Source organism: Bacillus rossius, chromosome 12, assembly GCF_032445375.1.
Source record: "Bacillus rossius redtenbacheri isolate Brsri chromosome 12, Brsri_v3, whole genome shotgun sequence".
Classification (NCBI taxonomy): Eukaryota; Metazoa; Arthropoda; class Insecta; order Phasmatodea; family Bacillidae; genus Bacillus; species Bacillus rossius.
In genome coordinates this window covers 45,556,473-45,574,611 of record NC_086339.1, presented here as the reverse complement: position 1 = coordinate 45,574,611, position 18,139 = coordinate 45,556,473, and the positions used below count along the sequence as shown (strand labels likewise).

The 18,139-nt window shown below is 37.6% G+C and overlaps 2 protein-coding genes across 3 annotated transcripts in view; one reads left to right on the top strand and one right to left on the bottom strand.

Annotated features, from left to right (window-relative positions):
* The window catches only part of LOC134537910 (zinc finger protein 271-like), an 85,489-nt gene that overhangs the window by 19,112 nt on the left and 48,238 nt on the right, over positions 1-18,139 (top strand). The gene's annotated exons all lie outside the window — the stretch shown is intronic.
* LOC134537909 (uncharacterized) lies at positions 1,358-5,892 on the bottom strand. The gene is made up of 2 exons (XM_063378855.1): positions 4,488-5,892; positions 1,358-4,038 (listed from the first exon to the last, which is right to left on the bottom strand). The coding sequence occupies exon 2, from the start codon at positions 2,598-2,600 to the stop codon at positions 1,416-1,418; it is 1,185 nt and encodes a 394-aa protein (XP_063234925.1). The 5' UTR covers positions 2,601-4,038; positions 4,488-5,892; the 3' UTR covers positions 1,358-1,415.

Here is an 18,139-nt window from a genome sequence, read left to right as displayed (position 1 = left end):
TATAATTATTTTAAGAGTGATGTGACCTGTATTTTTAAGTCAGGTAAGAGGTGACCTTTTTGTTTCTCCCAGTCCGGCGAAGATGATAATGGCCCAAGCTGTTACTTAAACATCAATGGCACAGTTACTGTGCGAGTGAGTGAGGTTTAGCATCCCTTCGGTTGCTGGGGTTTATCTAGCACAGTGTATTGTCATAGCTCGTCAAGATAACCCAGTCCTTATTTATTAGTTTATGGCTGAATTTTTTTTAGAATTTTATTTATTTGCCAAATTTTGAACTAAACATTAATATTGGGCCATATAATGCTATATTTCTCCTCTCTCAAATGTAAGTCCTGCGTTGTGCAATGGTATCAGTTTACTGACAGTTGTATATATTTCAGAAAAGGGCAAATGTGTTTGCTGATAGTGCAGTCTTCTTTATTTCCCCTCACCATAGAGCCCGAACAGGATGGGTGAGGAGTGGCCTCAGGACGGATGTAACCCCCCCCTTCCCCCTCCCACTTTCTGTCCTAAGTAATAAAGTAGGACTGGAAGCAGACAGAGAAGGACAGCCGTGCACCATGCCATATTGTTTACGTGCCAATAACCTTATACACTGTAGCCTACAAACAAAAACTTCAAAAGTATCTTCCAAGCATCTTCAAAATTTTGTAACCTATACCTGCCATCTTCTTTTATCCCCTGATAGTCTATCATCGGAAAGAATACTGATAACTGTTATCAGACATAAGGTCATCACAAAGATAGGTATATAATTTATGTGTTTATAGTCCTCAAGTAGGAACATATAAACAATACATACTGTTTTTTAATAACATTTGGTGAAATACTTAAATTAGTAGGAAAATATTATAATAGATACACAATAAACTATTGCAAATAAGATTAGGGTGAATATTTGCAAAGTGACACATTTGAGACCTGCATTTGTCCAAGATAAAAAAAAAATTAAAAAATAGTTTTTTTATGCATTTATTGTGGAAAGATAAAACTGATTATTTTGTAGCTTGAAGTAACCAACATAATATTCATTTCCTTGGTTTTCATAAATTAAAAACAAAAATACTCAGCCATGGAACTGACACAGGTTGGCACGGGACTGATATCTAACTTTGAAAATATAGACAGTAATGGCTCAATGTCTCCAAAGTAGTTGTTTACGAAATTATATGCTAACATATTACATTTAATTACTTCTATGCAACAAGAACAAACAAAAAAACATTTTCTTTTATGAATTTAAAAGAAAACCAAGTCAAATTGACTGGCTAAAGTACAAAGATGTGGCACAAACCTTAGAAAATATACAGCAAATGATACTAAACTTGGAAAACTCATATTCATTATTATGCAGGTGACAAAGAAATAATAAATGCTTTGGAAAACGGAATTTTGGTACAACATTCATTAAGTCACTGACGCTCGTGCACTTCAACAAAAGAAGGAAACTTATAATAAAGTCTGTTCCCTTTAACAAGAAGACATGGCTGGGGAAGAACATTCTCTGTATTAATGTATGATACGTCAGTGTCATCGATGAGAAACACATTTTCATTTTTTGATACAAGTTTAAGAAATACAACTTTTATTTCATCATCTTCATCAACTCTGGATTGACAAAGTGCTGCGTACATGTACTTCTTATTACTATATTCTTGTTTCTTCTTATTTGTATGAACCTGGAGAACTTCTACTAACACATACATTCCTGTAGTAACACTTGAAAAATCATTTTCAGAAGTGTCTGTGCATAAAGTTTCAGTATCGGTATACACGTCCTCGTATTGAATTTGCGAGCTGCTGTAGCTGGAAATCATACCCAGCTCTTCCTCACTATCAAGACCTGATGTTGGTGAATCTTCATACGTCAGTGTACCAATCTCATAATGACCGCACTTATCTGAACAATTGAAACATGATAGTCTTCGCAGACTAAGCCGGTTTGGATTATTGGTTGCTTTCACCTGGTGAACTTTCAGTGTTCCCTTAAACGGCAAAACTTTCCCTTTTTCAATCACATCAGAAATCTTTGTGATCTCTGTTTCGGAAACTGAAAAAATTTTGACTCCCAGACAATGCTCTTGAAGAACATCGACCAAAGTATCTATGTTGGGCAAATCCCTTCCTTGAGCCACAATCCTGTCTGCTGTGCGTTTGCACACACCTCCAATTCCATCAGGTGCGCCTGCTTCCTGATAGTTCCATGTAACATTTGTAGCACCTGTAAAACGATTTCCTATGTGATTGGCTAGAAACAAAAACATTGATTTGTTTCTGTACTGGCCAGATGGACTATCGCTAAGAAAATGTACAGTGTGAATACTATCTGGAACAACAACATTCATCACTGGAAACAGATGAGCCCATATTGCTGGAGCATTGTGTTGCAGAGAGCATGATACTGTGCAGAAACATTTTGTTTCTAGTGTTTCGGAGGACTTTCTGTAAACAACAACAGTGTGCATTGATATTTGTTGCCGTGCACCACCAAAATGGAATGATTGGATTTCTTCTGCAAACTTTAAATTATAGTTTTCACTAAAGTCGCAATGTACGATGATTTCGTGATCTGTCAAATTATCTTTCAGTTGAGACATGGCGTTGAACTGGTGGAGAATAGTACCTTCGTGCTGTAGAAATCGAGAAAGCTACTCTTCGTACGTACTCACAATATTCAGTAGTGTTGATTCCTTACCCTGTTTTGTTACTTTTACGGCTGTCTTCACTTCTTTTGTCTTTTTATCTATGTAGTGCACTTTCCCACGTACCCACTGTTGAAATTTTACTGGCTGGTTGCCTTCAAACTCATTATACATTATTCCAAATTCTAGACAGTTCTTACAGTCACGCAGCAAACACTCTTCATTTTTGTAAGAACAGCAAAAAAAATTTTGATAACATCAGAAGTTGTTTGTTCAGAGATCATGCCATTTAAATGCAAAGCCTCTACAATCAGTTTCATGTTTGCATGTACAGCACATGCACATGTATCTCTTTCCTCTACCTTCAGTGGGAGCACCCAAAAAGGGCGGTTTAGACAAAAAAAACTATAGCTAGCTTTTGTTTCCGGGTACTTCTTCAAAAATTGCTGATGTAGATTCTTTAGAGTATCTGTTAGATAACGCTTTTGTTTTCTAACGTTTTTCCGTGTGATGAAATCTTTCTTGCCAGGGCATATTCTACTGCTAATATCTTCTTGAAGGAATTCTGCTATTTTTCTTCTCATGGATGTAAGCATTTTATCTTTGTACTCATACTTCAAAATATTTCTTGTTTCAAATGATGGCTTATTCCTCCTGTATCTAAAAACTCTTGCGCAAGCTGATTGTAAACGGTATTTCTTCAAAATCTTTCCAGCCATAGTTTTCTTAAAAACCTATCTCTCTTTATTAGACTTTAGATCTTTGTATATTTTTGATAAATGATCCTTCATTACTTAACCTAAAACAAGTTTCTTGACTACTTCTGCCTTTTGACAACATGGCTTTGACTTTCTTAAAAGATTTTTCACACGGGTTTTTGGTGTTGAAGTGTTTTCACTATGCAGGTTTTCTTTTTTTGTAAAAATTTGTATCGCCTCTTATATTTGTCTAAGTTTTTTTGAGAGTGCTAATCTTCTTCTTTAAGGATTGTCTTTCTCTATGTCTTTTGATTTTATTTTTGTTACGTTGCCGCTTGACAGAATCGGATCTTGAACAGTTTTGAGGTTGAATTTCATTTTCTGAATTTGTAGGTGTGTGTGCTTCTAAAAATTCATTTTCCTTAACAGATTGTTTTTTTCTTAATCTTGAACTTTGTTGGTAGGCTTTCCACTGTCTTCTTTTTGCACGCTGCTCTCTAGGATTCAACTCTGTTATCGGTCTTCGTAACTTCTGCTCTTTCTGCCTCAAGTATTTTTGCCTTTCTTTTTGCCGTTGCTCTTCTCTTTTCTAAGAAGCTTACCTGATTCTATTTCTGTGTTCTCTCTCCTTTTCTCTCTTTCTAGACAGCCTCTCTTCATTTCCCTTCTTTGGGGCCATTATTCCAGTAACATATCTAAACAAACAAAAAAAATTGTGTCAAACAATGAATAACATAGCCAATGTAATAAAAAAATATTAAAAGAAGTTTTAGATCATCCTAGCTTAAAATATGATTTCAAAGGCCAATTGAAGCCTACATTATATTTTATAATTCTCATTGTTGCCACATAAGAATCTTGAAATGTACAAATAAGTAAAGCATTTTTTTTAACATGATGAATACATCATAATAAAACAAATTAATCTGTCATTATATTTAAGGTTATGTTATCCACCCAGTGTGGCTTTAATTGAATTTTTCATGGAAAATGTCAGTCCCATGGAAAATATGTCAGTTCCGTGTCGTCTTGCTAGGCACGGGACTGACACCACGGGACTGACAATTTTGAGGTTAAATTGGCACTGTTAATCAGAGAAATGGAATACCTAGGATATTCTTGGGTCATCTGTAGGTGTACTTACCTGGAAAGTAAAATAAATAAAACCATGAAGTTATCTTTCCGTAAAAAGATTTCACAGCCAGCTTGGGACTGACCACCTTGTTGGTTACAACACAAATTCCACACACAATACCACTAACATACACACACATGTACTCACCTGAAAGAAAAATAACAACATGGCTTCCAACAAATATTTGTGGTACAAGCCTGAGCATATGCAGATGGCTTTTAACTGCCATCTATTATAAATAACTGTAACTAAACGATTAGCCATGGGACTGACACAAAACACTTGGGGACAAGATTTAATTATTAGGAAAAAAAATTAAACATGCTGGTTTTTTATAGTATGGTTTGTAAAATTGTAAATATTATGAAATCAGACTAAAATTTGTAACATTAATATATATACAATAAGATGAATTTAAATAAAACCACTTGCAGAAGGGACATGCCACGGAACTGACATTTTGACATAAAAACATTAATTATTTAAAAAAATTTACTTGTAAAATAAATTTAATAATGATAAGATTAATCATGGTTTCAAATACAAATCAAAATTGGAAGAATGTTTTAGTACTTATAACAAGCACAGTATTTACCTAGGGACATTATGTGTGTCACTTTGCAAATATTCACTCATTAGTATATTTTTTTAAGTGAAACTTCTTTGCGGGGGGGTAACAGTTTTTGAGCATTATAAAAATTCCGATCACTTGAGGGGAATAGCTAGGTATGTGGTGGGGGAACTGATAGAAGAGACGGCAGGGACAGGTAGAAATGATGCAGCAGACTTGCGCTCTTACTCTCTTGCGTACTTTCATGTTTCTTGGGGGTGGACGTCGCACTATCCCCACTCCGGGGCCGTTGGTGCGGCTGGTGATCGCTGGAGCAGCCTTGAGCGGGCTCCACATGGCGGCGTGCCATGCTGCATGGATAGGCGGGTCATGGCGGTAGGGACCCGCCACCCCGACGTTAGGGAGTATTTGGGCAGAGGGCAACACAGCGGGGTTTGAGCTTATTGTTGTGCACCGCGCCACAGGCCATATTCACAAGAAAATATTGATTTTTCTTGTATATATTATTAATTTAATTACTTGTGTAAGTTAATATTACTAAACAGTGTTATATGAGTATATTTTAGCTGTGTGTAATTAAATATTTCTGCTGGTATAATGCCTTTCACGCTTTAGTTTGATGTGTGTAATTATTTGTCACAAATTATTATTTGATTAACTAAATCATACACCCTATTATAGTTATGGGCCTACGAGTGTGTAAATTTGTTAAGTTCAAGTAAAGGGCAAGAATTTTTCTCGATCAGAGTGTAGCTGTGGATGACTGTGGCTCAACAAAGTACTAGCATTGAGCTAGGTCCTGATCGTATGCCATGTTGTCACTTTCACATGCCAGATATCGACCTCAGATTACACATGTCAATTTGGAAAGTTAGATAAGCTGCATAAACTACCTAATTATCAGCAATTTTTAATTTTAAGAATTATTTAAAATCAAATTTTGTTTTAAATGTATGAAAAAAATATTTTAGTGTGTTTTTTTTTTATTCAAAGAATCTACAATTTATTAATTGGTTTGGAAAAGAGTTATTTTATTTTGGAACATACCCACGTCCTTACTATTCTTGATTATCTCTTGTTATATTAAAAAAAAAGTTAGTAATTTATCGCTATAACTAATAGGCAAGAAGTTTCACAAGGACTACATGCACACATTTTTTTAAATTTGAATCCAGAGATGGATAACCATGCAACTACTCTAAATATATACTGTTTGTCTACCATCCGTGAAAATTGGGGAAAAGCTATGAATTCGTAGATAATTTCAGGACTGTTTTGTTGTGTTGGTAATGCTTTCCTCTTTAAGACAATCAATACTTGGCAGTTTTTTTTTTCCCTGTTCCATGTAACAAGGCAGACAGTTAACGTCTGTGTGAGCAAACGCTTGTTGCTGGTGTCATACTGCGTGACATAGGATCTGATGAAACAGAAAAAATATGTGGCATCACACCTGCACCTTCTACCTTATCACTTTTAACTTACCCTAGCAGTACTTTCGGAACAGCTCAGGCAATTTTGTATCACCTTGGGTTGACATCCCTCGTGAGTTAAAAAAAATGAATGCTTTATAGAACAAAAAAAAATTCCTCCTTTTACTTCAGCACGGCACACACTGCACACTCTTCTCCCTGTGTTCCCTTCACCTCCCTTCACCACCCTTCTTGCCGTTCCACGACAAATACACTGTGTTTATGGTCGTTTTAATGAACTTTGGTGGTCCATTATGCTTTTTTTTGGGTATCTCTCCTTTGTATAATATGTCTGCTATTAAAATAAATCTATATTTGTATTTAAAACTTGTCTTATTTTGTGCCAGATACAAATGAGCACAATCTTTGTGTAAAAAATGGCTCATATATGCTGGGGATGGGTTACTTGGTCACCTTTTTTTGACACAATCATAAATAGCAGATAGAAAATTGTAAATCCTAGGGAAAACTAAAACATAAAATTCCATTTCATGCAAAGTAACTAACATAAGATTAAGGTTAATGTTAGAAGGAAAATATTTTGGAGTGCAAACAAGCACATCAACATTAGAAATAAAAATTAATTGGGTGCATTCCTTTAGCTAACATAGAGAAAAATTTGTAGGTATTGTACTTTCAATTTCAGACTTGCAGGCAGTTATAAGCAATGGAACCCACTGTACCAGTTTTTATATGTAGGTTGGTTATTCTGAAACCAAATATACTGTTTACAATAAAGGTTATTAGGACATATGGTAACATGATGTAAGATTATTATAAAGCTGTTTTATGGTCAATAAAGTACATATATTTGCCCTATTGTGCTTTATTTTGTTTTGTATTTATGTCTCCTTGAGTTTTTCTTGGGGTCTGATTTCAGGCTGACCCCTGTTTTCATAAGCAGTTTTGTGAATAAACACCTTCGCCGTTTCGGGTTTATATGGTATGTTTCTACCTACTCATGGTAGGAAAAAATAATTTTTTCTACAGTACCTTTGCTTGTGCGAAAATACGACCTCTTCAAAATATAGTATCTTAAGTTTTGCCCACACAAACGAAAGCTCCTTTCAGGCAGCCGAAAAAGTGTAAAATGTGTTAAGGTTTTCCAACTGTGATCGTAAACTATCATACAAGTGAGAAGCTGTGACAGAAAACTTGGTAAAAAGATCAAAGCATTTTTATCATCCCAGTTGTTCACTGCCACAGCTCTCTTAAAATTCTTAACATTCACTGACACATCCTCACAACCTTTTCCAAAGGAAAATCCAGGATCTATGGAATATCTTCTGACCTTATTCTGTCATTAAAAAACTGAGATCCACAAGTGTGGAGTTCAACCTACAACTACTTTCAGCTTTGTTTAACTCATCATTATTAGATTTCTACTTGAAGCAGCTATTTGTAAATTAACAGTAGGTTTCTTAACTCGAAAGTGCAGTGCATTTCTGCAACTAAACTGCATTTCAACTGTTGTTTTACTACTCCCAAGACAAGAAAGAAAAAGCATCACCTAATCCTACAACGTACCACAACACAGAAATCACATTAAAAATACTTAATCTCTGGTCCATCACCTCACTACTGCTCTGGCAAGCGTGGCCAGTGCACAACAGTAATAATAATATTAATAATTATAAAATAATTTTATCGTCAAGAACCATGCCGAACTCCTCGCAAAGCAGAACCCGAGTGCCTGCACCAAATTTTGTGCAATCTCTTATGGCTTTAACCTGCAAATAACTATTCAGATGCCTTCACCAGGTAGCTTTAACGCAAACCACCAAATGTCTATATGGGTTCATAGCGAAACATGGTAAAGCATCTCACAGCGAGAGAATCTGGTCAGGAGGAGGGAAGTGCTTGTGTTTGTGGACAGAGCCAATGGACGCTCCTGACTACCCATAGCTGAAGCTAACAGGCAGGTCCGACAGTAGTGCGGGTGGTGGTGTTTCGTATGAACCTAAATAACCTAAATAAATGTAATTAAACATTTCTCAACTCCAACAGACTACCTCAGGTCGCAATAACCTTTACTGGTTACTTAAAAGAAAAATAAAGAAAATAAGACTAAGTTAAGAGAAAAAAACCTTAACACACTTAATGGCAGTATCAAAACCACAAGAAAATCAAACAATAATAAAGCTGTAAGATCTACTTGAACAAAAACATGAAAAAGCATATGGAACTCTGCACCTTCAATTTGTGTCAAAGTTCATAGAAACCAACACCTACTTCTAACTTATACTTGGTCGGTTTAATGCAATACCTATTTAAATGTACTCTGAATATTAAGATTTGAGTATAGGGTAATAAATTACTTCCGGATTCTAGGGCGCCAATTAACCTTCATAAACTTTATATCACTAACCTGTCCAGCCAAATCTACCATGAAATTTAAATATTAACTTTGTCAGATCTATATTTTTAACAACTATCTGGCCAGGTTTCATTACAACCATATGAATACAAATTCCTGCATCATAGTCGATCAGCAATATCTTAATACATAAATGCTTATTTACATAACCTTTTAAGATAATAATATGAGATTTGATATTCAGATTTTCATCGGTGGAGATTAGCCAGTTTCAGTTAGTGATACAAGTGAGTAGGTTAATAGATATATATCATATTGTTACGATTTTCCACGGGGGTTCGTAAAGGATAGCCCAATTAATAGATTTTATTTCACACACACAGTTTTATTTATTACCACTACTTGTCACTTACAAATAATCTTCTAAGATGGCAAATAATTAACTACACTTAAAGAAATGTCAATTCCCCAGTCACTCGTTTCACACACCTCGCTGGGCCGCACTTCTGGCGCAACTCTGACCGCAGCACCCCTCGTGGGTCTCCGCCGCGGAACTCCGTCGCCACACTCCGCCGCCGCCATCACACCCTTCGCCGAGATCCCACACGACGACTCGCCCGCAACTTCACTCGGGACTCCGCCGCGCCCGCGACTCTATCGCCCGGAAACTCCCGACTCCACTGAACTCACTCCCTGCCCTGGAACCTTCGTCCAAGGACTTCGCCACTCTGCCGCACCCGCGGCACTATCGCCCGGAAACTCTGCCGCGGGAGAACTCCCCACTGAACTCTCACTCCCTGCCCTGGAACCTTCGTCCAAGGACTTCGCCACTCTGCCGCACCTGCGGCACTATCGCCCGGAAACTCCGCCGCGGGAGAACTCCCCACTCAGACTCTCTCTCTGACTCGAAGGTCGGCCCAACCTCCTTAAATAGCCCTTGGGTTCCCATCCAGAACAATCGGGCATGTCTCCGAGATATCACGCGACCTTCGCCGTCGAAATGCCCAGAAACGCATCGTGAGTCCTCGAAGGACGCGGTGGCTGCTCTAAGAACGCAGATAAAGGCGTCTGAGTCATTTTATTCCGCAGTGCGGCCTCTTTTAAGTAACTCGATCTGAGGCAGGTGCGCGCTGCGACGGTCAGGATGTTGCGAGACAGTATGACACGAGATACCAGGGAGAGGATGCAGGTGGAAGGGGGGCGCAGACAGGCCGAACGAGCACGGCGATGCCAAGCACTGCAGCCAAGCGCGATCGTAACAATATAATTAAGTCAAACAATATTATTCTGACTAAGCTCAGTGTGAGTAAAGCAATTCCAAGAATCTCTTTCTCTCTAGGGTACTCTAATAGGCTTGTATTTAGTACAGAAATGAACTGAAAATTGATACTAAAATTGATTAAACAAAGCATTCAACAAGGAAATTTAAGTTAATACAAGACAAGTAAATATTAAATAATATGGGAAGGAATAATATCAATGTGTGGAGATGGAATTTGGAATATCGCAAAATTACATAAACACTTTCGAAGTAAACATTTACATGCACAATACACTAAGTTGAGTACATACCGTTCAATGATACATAAAATTGGACAATAAATTAATCAAAGTATATATCGACGATTTTGTACGAAGCTGTTCAAACGTCACGTACAATAGGATGTGTCGTAGTACAAGCTGAGTTGAAACAGCTCACAGCACGATGGAAGAAAGTGGAATCGTCAGCAGCAGTCCTCGTCGGGCGTGTTCTTTGCATTGCAGACTGGTTCCAGACGATCGCGGCGACTTCTCTTCAAAGACAATTGTAGTACCATCTCTTGTATAGCGCAGTTAAATTGGTGTAATTCAAAGTTTATCAGTTACTTCTCGAAGTTCCCTGTCGAATTTGAATTAAAAGTCTTTGTAGCTCAACTTCTTCAAACATAGTTAGTTGACTAACTTCAACATATATTGAGTTCCAGGTAGTTTCATATATCACATTGTAGCTAACTATTATTGTATTTCACAATTTCTTGACGTGAATTTATATTTAATTACGTTGTCAGTACTTTTGAATAATATTTCATTTCATTACCTTGATGGCTTAGGAACAGTAATTCATTTCCTTACACTTCTGATATTAAAACGTTCTACCATTAATAAAATTTTCTTACAATAAATAATTCCAATCAACAGATAGTCTTTTTCCTTTACATCATAAAGTCAAAGCACTATTGCATAGAGCAATTAATATAAATGTTATTTTACAAAGAATTATCATTTATGGTTGGGAGAAACAAAATCAAATATTCAATTATGTGAGATGTAATATCACAGAATTTGCTCCCCTTAACACTAGAACTACCAAGGGGGTCATTTTGACCCCTTACGATATTTTTAAATGATGCCAAATCTATATATCTGATTCAAATTAACAGACCTTTCGTGACTTTTCCTAAAATTATGTTGTTAACAATTTTTGAACTTCGATTTACTCAGGTTTTATGCAGAAACTATTTAATTACAATATTTTTGTCCAATTTTACCTAGAACAACCGACAGGGGTCAAACTGACCTCTGAAGAAAAGTATTCAGTTTGTGATTAATAAATGCCACAGAAGTATATATTAGTAAATAAGTATTTTTAGTAATGTCTTGTTAAGAAAAAATACTCTTTTTATGGATGAATAATGTGTCCAAAGGATATTTGGTGTGGATTATCTGTGAAGGAAACAATTGCTCTCTCAGTACATGGTCATGCAGCGTCATTCCGTAGGGCCTGTGATATTTTTATCTGACTCCGCCTTTCCTCTCACTAGTGAGACATATTATATACAAAGATAATAATTATCATATCGTCTTACAGTGTGTTGCCGTTTTCTGACATTACAAAGCAAGTAGTTATCTTCCTCTATCTACAGTTTCTGTGTTACTAGTTTCCAGTTACTCCTCCGCTTGAGATTTGTTATATTTTTTCATCAATTTTGGAGGACCGGTCGTGAAATGTTTTTAGTTTTAGTCTGTTACATTTGCAGTGGAGAGAGAGTTGATTGTTGTCTTAGGTAATTGTTTTTTGGTAATATCTATGTCATTGTACAATCGTTCCAGTGTATGATGGATCGTCGCCAAAGACTAACTACAGATCAGGCACTCCAATATTTTCAAGACATTTGTGAAACAAACTCAGGCAGTGAAAATAGTGATAATGATTTGTCTAGTGGTGAAGAATATGTACCTCAGAACAGCGATAGTGACAGACATTCTGATGAAGAGGTGGAATCGGAAATCCTACAAGACGCCGATGTCCGTAAAACATCAGTAACACAAGGAAAAAATGAACAGGTAGCTGAGCAGCAACCTTCTCAAATGGAAGTGGAAGATGTTTAATTCGCCCCACAAGATGATCATGCTCAGGTATTGTGTAGTAGTCAATGGGCTAACCGCAGTAGAAGTAGCAGTAGGTGCAAAACAATTCAACGTGTGAAACCAACAAAGTGTTATTCACTGAAAAAGATGCCACCTGAATCGGCGACTGTATTGAGAGGTACCGGGACAGAATCGTTACTCGTTCGAGGGATGCAGCCTGAAGGTTCTGTGCCGTGTGTACATGTAGGGCCTGCTGTCGGTGACATTGAGGTTTCTAGGGATGGAACAGAGTGGGAGGTGATTGACTTTGGGAACATCCTTCCTGGTAGACGAGGAGCTCAAAATGTAGTAAAAGAAAATAATGGCCCTACACTTCATGCTAAGCGACAGATCAAGGATAATTCTCCGCTAAGTGCGTGGAGACTGTTGCTGACTCTAGACATCCTTCTACATATCAAGACATCTACTGAGAATGAAGCCTGCAGAAAATTACACGATAATGCATGGACCATCACACTCGTAGAACTTGAAGCTTTCATATCAATAATTTATGCTCGAGGGGCTTATGCAGCAAAAGGTCTGGAGCTATCTGCACTATGGTCAAGCATCTGGGGACCAACATTCTTTACGCAAACCATGTCGCGAAATAGATTTTGCGAAATAATGCGATTTCTCCGCTTTGATGATCGAGTTACACGTAGTGAACGTTTACGGACTGATAAGTTTGCACTAGTGTCACATGTGTGGAATGGCTTTATACAAAATAGCATTGCATGCTACAAGCCTGGTATAAATATCACAGTGGATGAGCAGCTTTTCCCAACAAAAGCTAGGTGCCCATTCACGCAATACATGGCCAATAAGCCCGATAAATTTGGAATCAAATTCTGGCTGGCATCAGATGTCGACTCTAAATATCTATTCAACGGGTTCCCGTATCTTGGAAAAGAAGATGACCGACCCCGTGATCAGCTACTGGGCACCTACATAGTTCTACGCCTATTGGAACCATATTTGCTGAGCGGCATAAATGTAACGACAGACAACTTCTTCACTTCTCTAGAACTCTGCCATGCACTGAAGGACAAGAAAACCAGTTTAGTCGGCACTGTAAATCGCTCTAGGAAGGAGGTGCCACCTACTGCTAAAAATTGCAAACAACAGTTGCATACAACATATGTGTACAGGAACAAGGACACAACTCTTACAGTGTATCAGGGGAAAGTCAGTAAAAATGTGATCCTCATGAGCTCACTCCATCCAAATGTGAGCATTGCTGACAATGCAAAGAAGACTCCAGAAACCATCCAATACTACAATGCCACTAAATTTGGCGTTGATGTTCTGGACCAAATGGCGCGGAAATATTCTGTCAAATCAGGATCAAGACGTTGGCCGGTTCATGTTTTTTACAATGTGTTAGATTTGGCGTGTATCAATGCATGGATCCTGTACAAAGAAGTAACTGGAAGGAAAATCAAAAGAAGAAAATTTATCCTGGAGCTGTGCGAAGAGCTACGAGCGGCTTACCTGGCTAACAAGAATACCAAGCCACATATTGTTAGCAACGGCGATGAAGAAACAGAAAAATCGCGAAAGAAGTGTGGCAACTGCAGAAAGAACAAAACAATGGCAAATTGTGCAGAAAGCCAGTGTGTGGTAAATGTGTTGGGAGTAAACGCCTCATCTGTGTAAAATGTAAATAGGATTTTATATGATGTCAAGTTTTGTTGAAAATAGTAGTGTTATGGTTTTTTTTACTGGTAATGTCTAGGCTGAATAATAACATTGCTATTACGTTTTTATTTAATGTTGTTGAACAATAGTATTGCCATTTTTGGTACAATAATGCATTGCTGCAGAAGGAAAAAAACAATGACTAGTGTCGCAGCAATGTATAAAAACATTGTGTGGTTATGATAGTACTAGGAGTAAACATTTCATGTGGCGAATTATATGTCATATTAGTGACTGAACAATAGTGGTTATACTGTTCCTGCAGAAATAACACATAAAAAGCAAATATTGCAGGATGTACGAAACCTGGGTGTGGTAAATGAATTTCAAGTAAATATCACATATGTGTAAATGTATCCAGGATTTAGTGTCTTGTCAAATTGTAGGTGAATAAAACTAGTGCATTAATTTGGTTTTGTAATTTTTTTAGATAAGAAAAACTTAATTCAGTACAATATTTCTTGGCTCTGCAATAAAGTTGTCACAACTATTTAGGAATTTATTTTTTAAAGATAAAAATTAAAAAGGGTCAAATTGACCCCTCGTGGTAGTTCTAGATAGTCAGCTGGTGCCGGTAGTCCTAGTGTTAAATGTTTAAATTGTCACGAAGTGCAATTAAATTAAAAATTTACAACATACAATTAACCTTTTCAATTAAAATCTTAGAAACATAATAAATAATATAATCAACACAAGTAATCATACGCATAAAAAAATATATACAATGAATGTAAATTACTTACACATTTTTAACAGGTAATTCAGACTATGATGTTGCATTCATATCTTTATTTTGTTATTTATAAACTCTTTGGATCATAACTCATAAAAATCAAATTAAATCATAATCAAAATTCCTAAACAATTAATGAATCAGTATTAACTTCCATTTTATTCAAATCAAAATTAAAATTCATCAAGAATTTAAGAAAACATTAGTAACTACGTCATCAACGTGGAAACTCGAATATCGCACTAGCTATCCATCTTTAACGAACAACCAACATGTTGACCTTCCGTGGACTTGTACATTATCTGCGATAGTCTAGAAATCACGTACTAGGAAAGACGAAATATTTATGACTGCTTACTAAATAATATCCTTAAATAATCTCTCAATATCGCAAAATATAAGTAAACCAGTTCTTACGTGCTGTTCTTGTTCCACAGTACGAAAACAATGGCTTGCGTGCAACATGAATAACTATCGTAGATCTCTTTTTACATGCTAAATGTCGCACACCAGTAACATAATAATTTGGTGTGTATGGTTTTTCAGCTCTCTGTTTTGCCAACAAATGTACTTGTTTTTGAGCACGTTCTAAGAAATCTACAAAATCAAATGGCTACTTTGTTTGGCAGCATAATTTCAGTTCTTATTTTTGCTTATATCATGCTTATTATTTCGTAGGGATTTTTCTAAAATAAAAGGTTTAATAATTGATGTGTTCAAACATCGCAATGAAAAGCCGGTGGTGGGGTAAATTTGACGTTCTTTCTTTCGGTTTCGGCTGGGATCACTGAGGAGAAGTAAGCTTCGAAGCCCAGCTTCAAATAGAAAAACGTACCGTAATTATCGTACGTGGCGGAAATAATCTGTAGGAAGTTAATGCAAGAAGGGTCCAAGTGTAAAATATTAATTTATCCCAAAGTTCGAAGTGCTAAAATTTTTTTTAAAAAACCTATGTATGTAATACAGGACTAGTGCTGTTTAAAGAACACAATGCTTCGATTAATGCAAAGTATCAGCTTCGTAGCAACATCATCTGGTTTCCATTTTATAGTGTTTCTAACCTGACCATTCATAACCTCACAATTCTCAAAGTTCGAGGTGCTATAAAAATTTAAAAAAACTACATATGTTATATAGAACCAGTGCTTCTTAAAGAACATTTTCATGCGAGTAATGCAAAGTATCAGCTTCGTGGCAACATCATCTGGTTTCTATTTTATAGTGTTTCTAACTTGAAATTCATCAACTCACACAAATCAAAGTTCGAGGTGCTATAAAAATTAAAAAAAACTATGTACGTTGTCACCTGAACTATCTCCTGTATGGTTTGTTAAGTCTGACTAGCTCTGAACGGGTTCCTGGCCATGTGGCGGGAGACAGTGGCGACGAAATGAAGAGTTTATGAGTTAACTTTGTTGTGATTTAATTACACCTTCCCCTTAGTACATGGCGCTGTCACAATCCTAGCCCTTTCCGTCTGCGAGTGCATGGGCACGGCTCTAACACATTAGTGGTCGTTTTCTGGTTGATTCCAAACGCACAGATGTTTGCAATCTGGCCTACACAACATGAGTCACATTATACATTTCCTGACCAATCTGTGATCCGGTACACAACGATAGTATTCTCGGTGCGGGACGCCTGGTTTACATGAGCACGAACTAAAAGGTGTTTACAGACTAGCCTACACAACACGTATCACACAGTACAATTACTGACCAATCAGTGGTCGACACGGATTACGCATAGAGATACACTAAGGCACTGAATATTTACAGTTTCGCTCCCTCGCACCGATCACATGGACGCTGTGAACTCTTTCATTACTCCTTTACACGGCAGACTTGATATCACCGAAATTCGGGGCGGCTTCAACGACAATGCGACCGAGTTCGAATGGACCTGTAGTTAATGACGGATCCCCAATGGTTGAGGGATGAGGCGCGTCCAGCCCCGAGACCCTCGTCGCGAGAACTGCCTCTCCCCGCCGGAACTTCGCGCGCGGCAGACGGTCTGGGCTCGAACTGCGGCCTTGTCGCGCGGTCAACAAGAACTAAACAAAATGACTTATCAAACATTACAGGAAGGATGGTTTATAAAATGTAAATATAATATAATTAATGGTTTCACGTAACTAATTGGTCCCAGGAGGGGAAAATACACTGATTCCATAACTCTCACAGAATAGCCGCGCGGGCGGCTTTTGCACTTCCGGCTCGCGGCCGATCGTCGCGTTGCAACTTGCACTGACACTGCACTTTGTTCGCACTACACTACACGCCTCTGCCACGGGCAGGAGAAGGCGTTGGCACAACATTACGGACTGCGGAAATTAGGGCGACACTTGGGTCGACGTCAACGTTATATAGGACTAGTGCTCCTTAAAGAACATTTTCATGCGAGTAATGAAGTGTATCAGCTTCGTGACAACATCTTCTGGTTTCCATTTTATACTGTTTCTAACTTGACCATTCATAAACACATACATTTTAAAGTTTTAGGTGCTATAAAAATTTAAAAACACTACATACGTTATACAGGACTAGTGCTCATCAAAGAACACACTCCTGCAAGTAATGCAAAGTATCACCTTCGTGGCAACATCGTCTGGTTTCCATTTTATAGTGTTTCTATCTTGACCATTCATTAACTCACACAAATCAAAGTTCGAGGTGCTATAAAAATTTAAAAAAAACTATGTACATTATATAGGAATAGTGCTCCTCAAAGAACATTTTCATGCGAGTAATGCAAAGTATCAGCGTCGTGGCAACATCATCTGGATTCCATTTTATAGTGTTTAGAACTTGACCTTTTATAAACATACAACTCTCTGAGTTCGAAGTCCTAAGAAAAAGTCCAAAACACTACGTACGTTATACAGGACTAGTGCTCCTTAAAGAAAACTCTCCTGCGAGAAATGCAAAGTATGAGCTTCGTGGCAACATCATCTGGTTTCCATTTTATAGTGTTTCTAACTAGACCATTTATAATTATACACATCTCAGAGTTTAAAGTGCTTAAAAAAATGTCAAAAACAGTACGTACCGTATTTAATCGCATAATGTCCGCGATCACATAATGTCCGCACATTGCGTTTTTAATACTTGAATGGAATTTTTAAAAATCAGCATAAAGTCCGCACCAGACAAAGCAACCTTGGCCACCCCTGAAAGGCACAATAACGGGATGGAAAATTACCGACGCTGTCAACAATGCTTTGACCTTGAGTTGTTCATCGGAGCGTTCGCTGAGAGGGTTTTGTAGCGTGGTGAAACCGTCCGGACTCAGAAACTCGCATTCCACTGCGCAGCTGCCTGCGACGTCACGCGAGTTGGAAGGGGATGGGCTATATATAGCACAAGCCAGTACACGTCAACTCACACTACGTTACAAAGTAGGGGAGATAGCGGAGAAGTGATGGGGGTACATGCGCGCGGTTTTTTATACACACAGTGGGCAAGGGACAGGGAGGGAGGCTCGCCG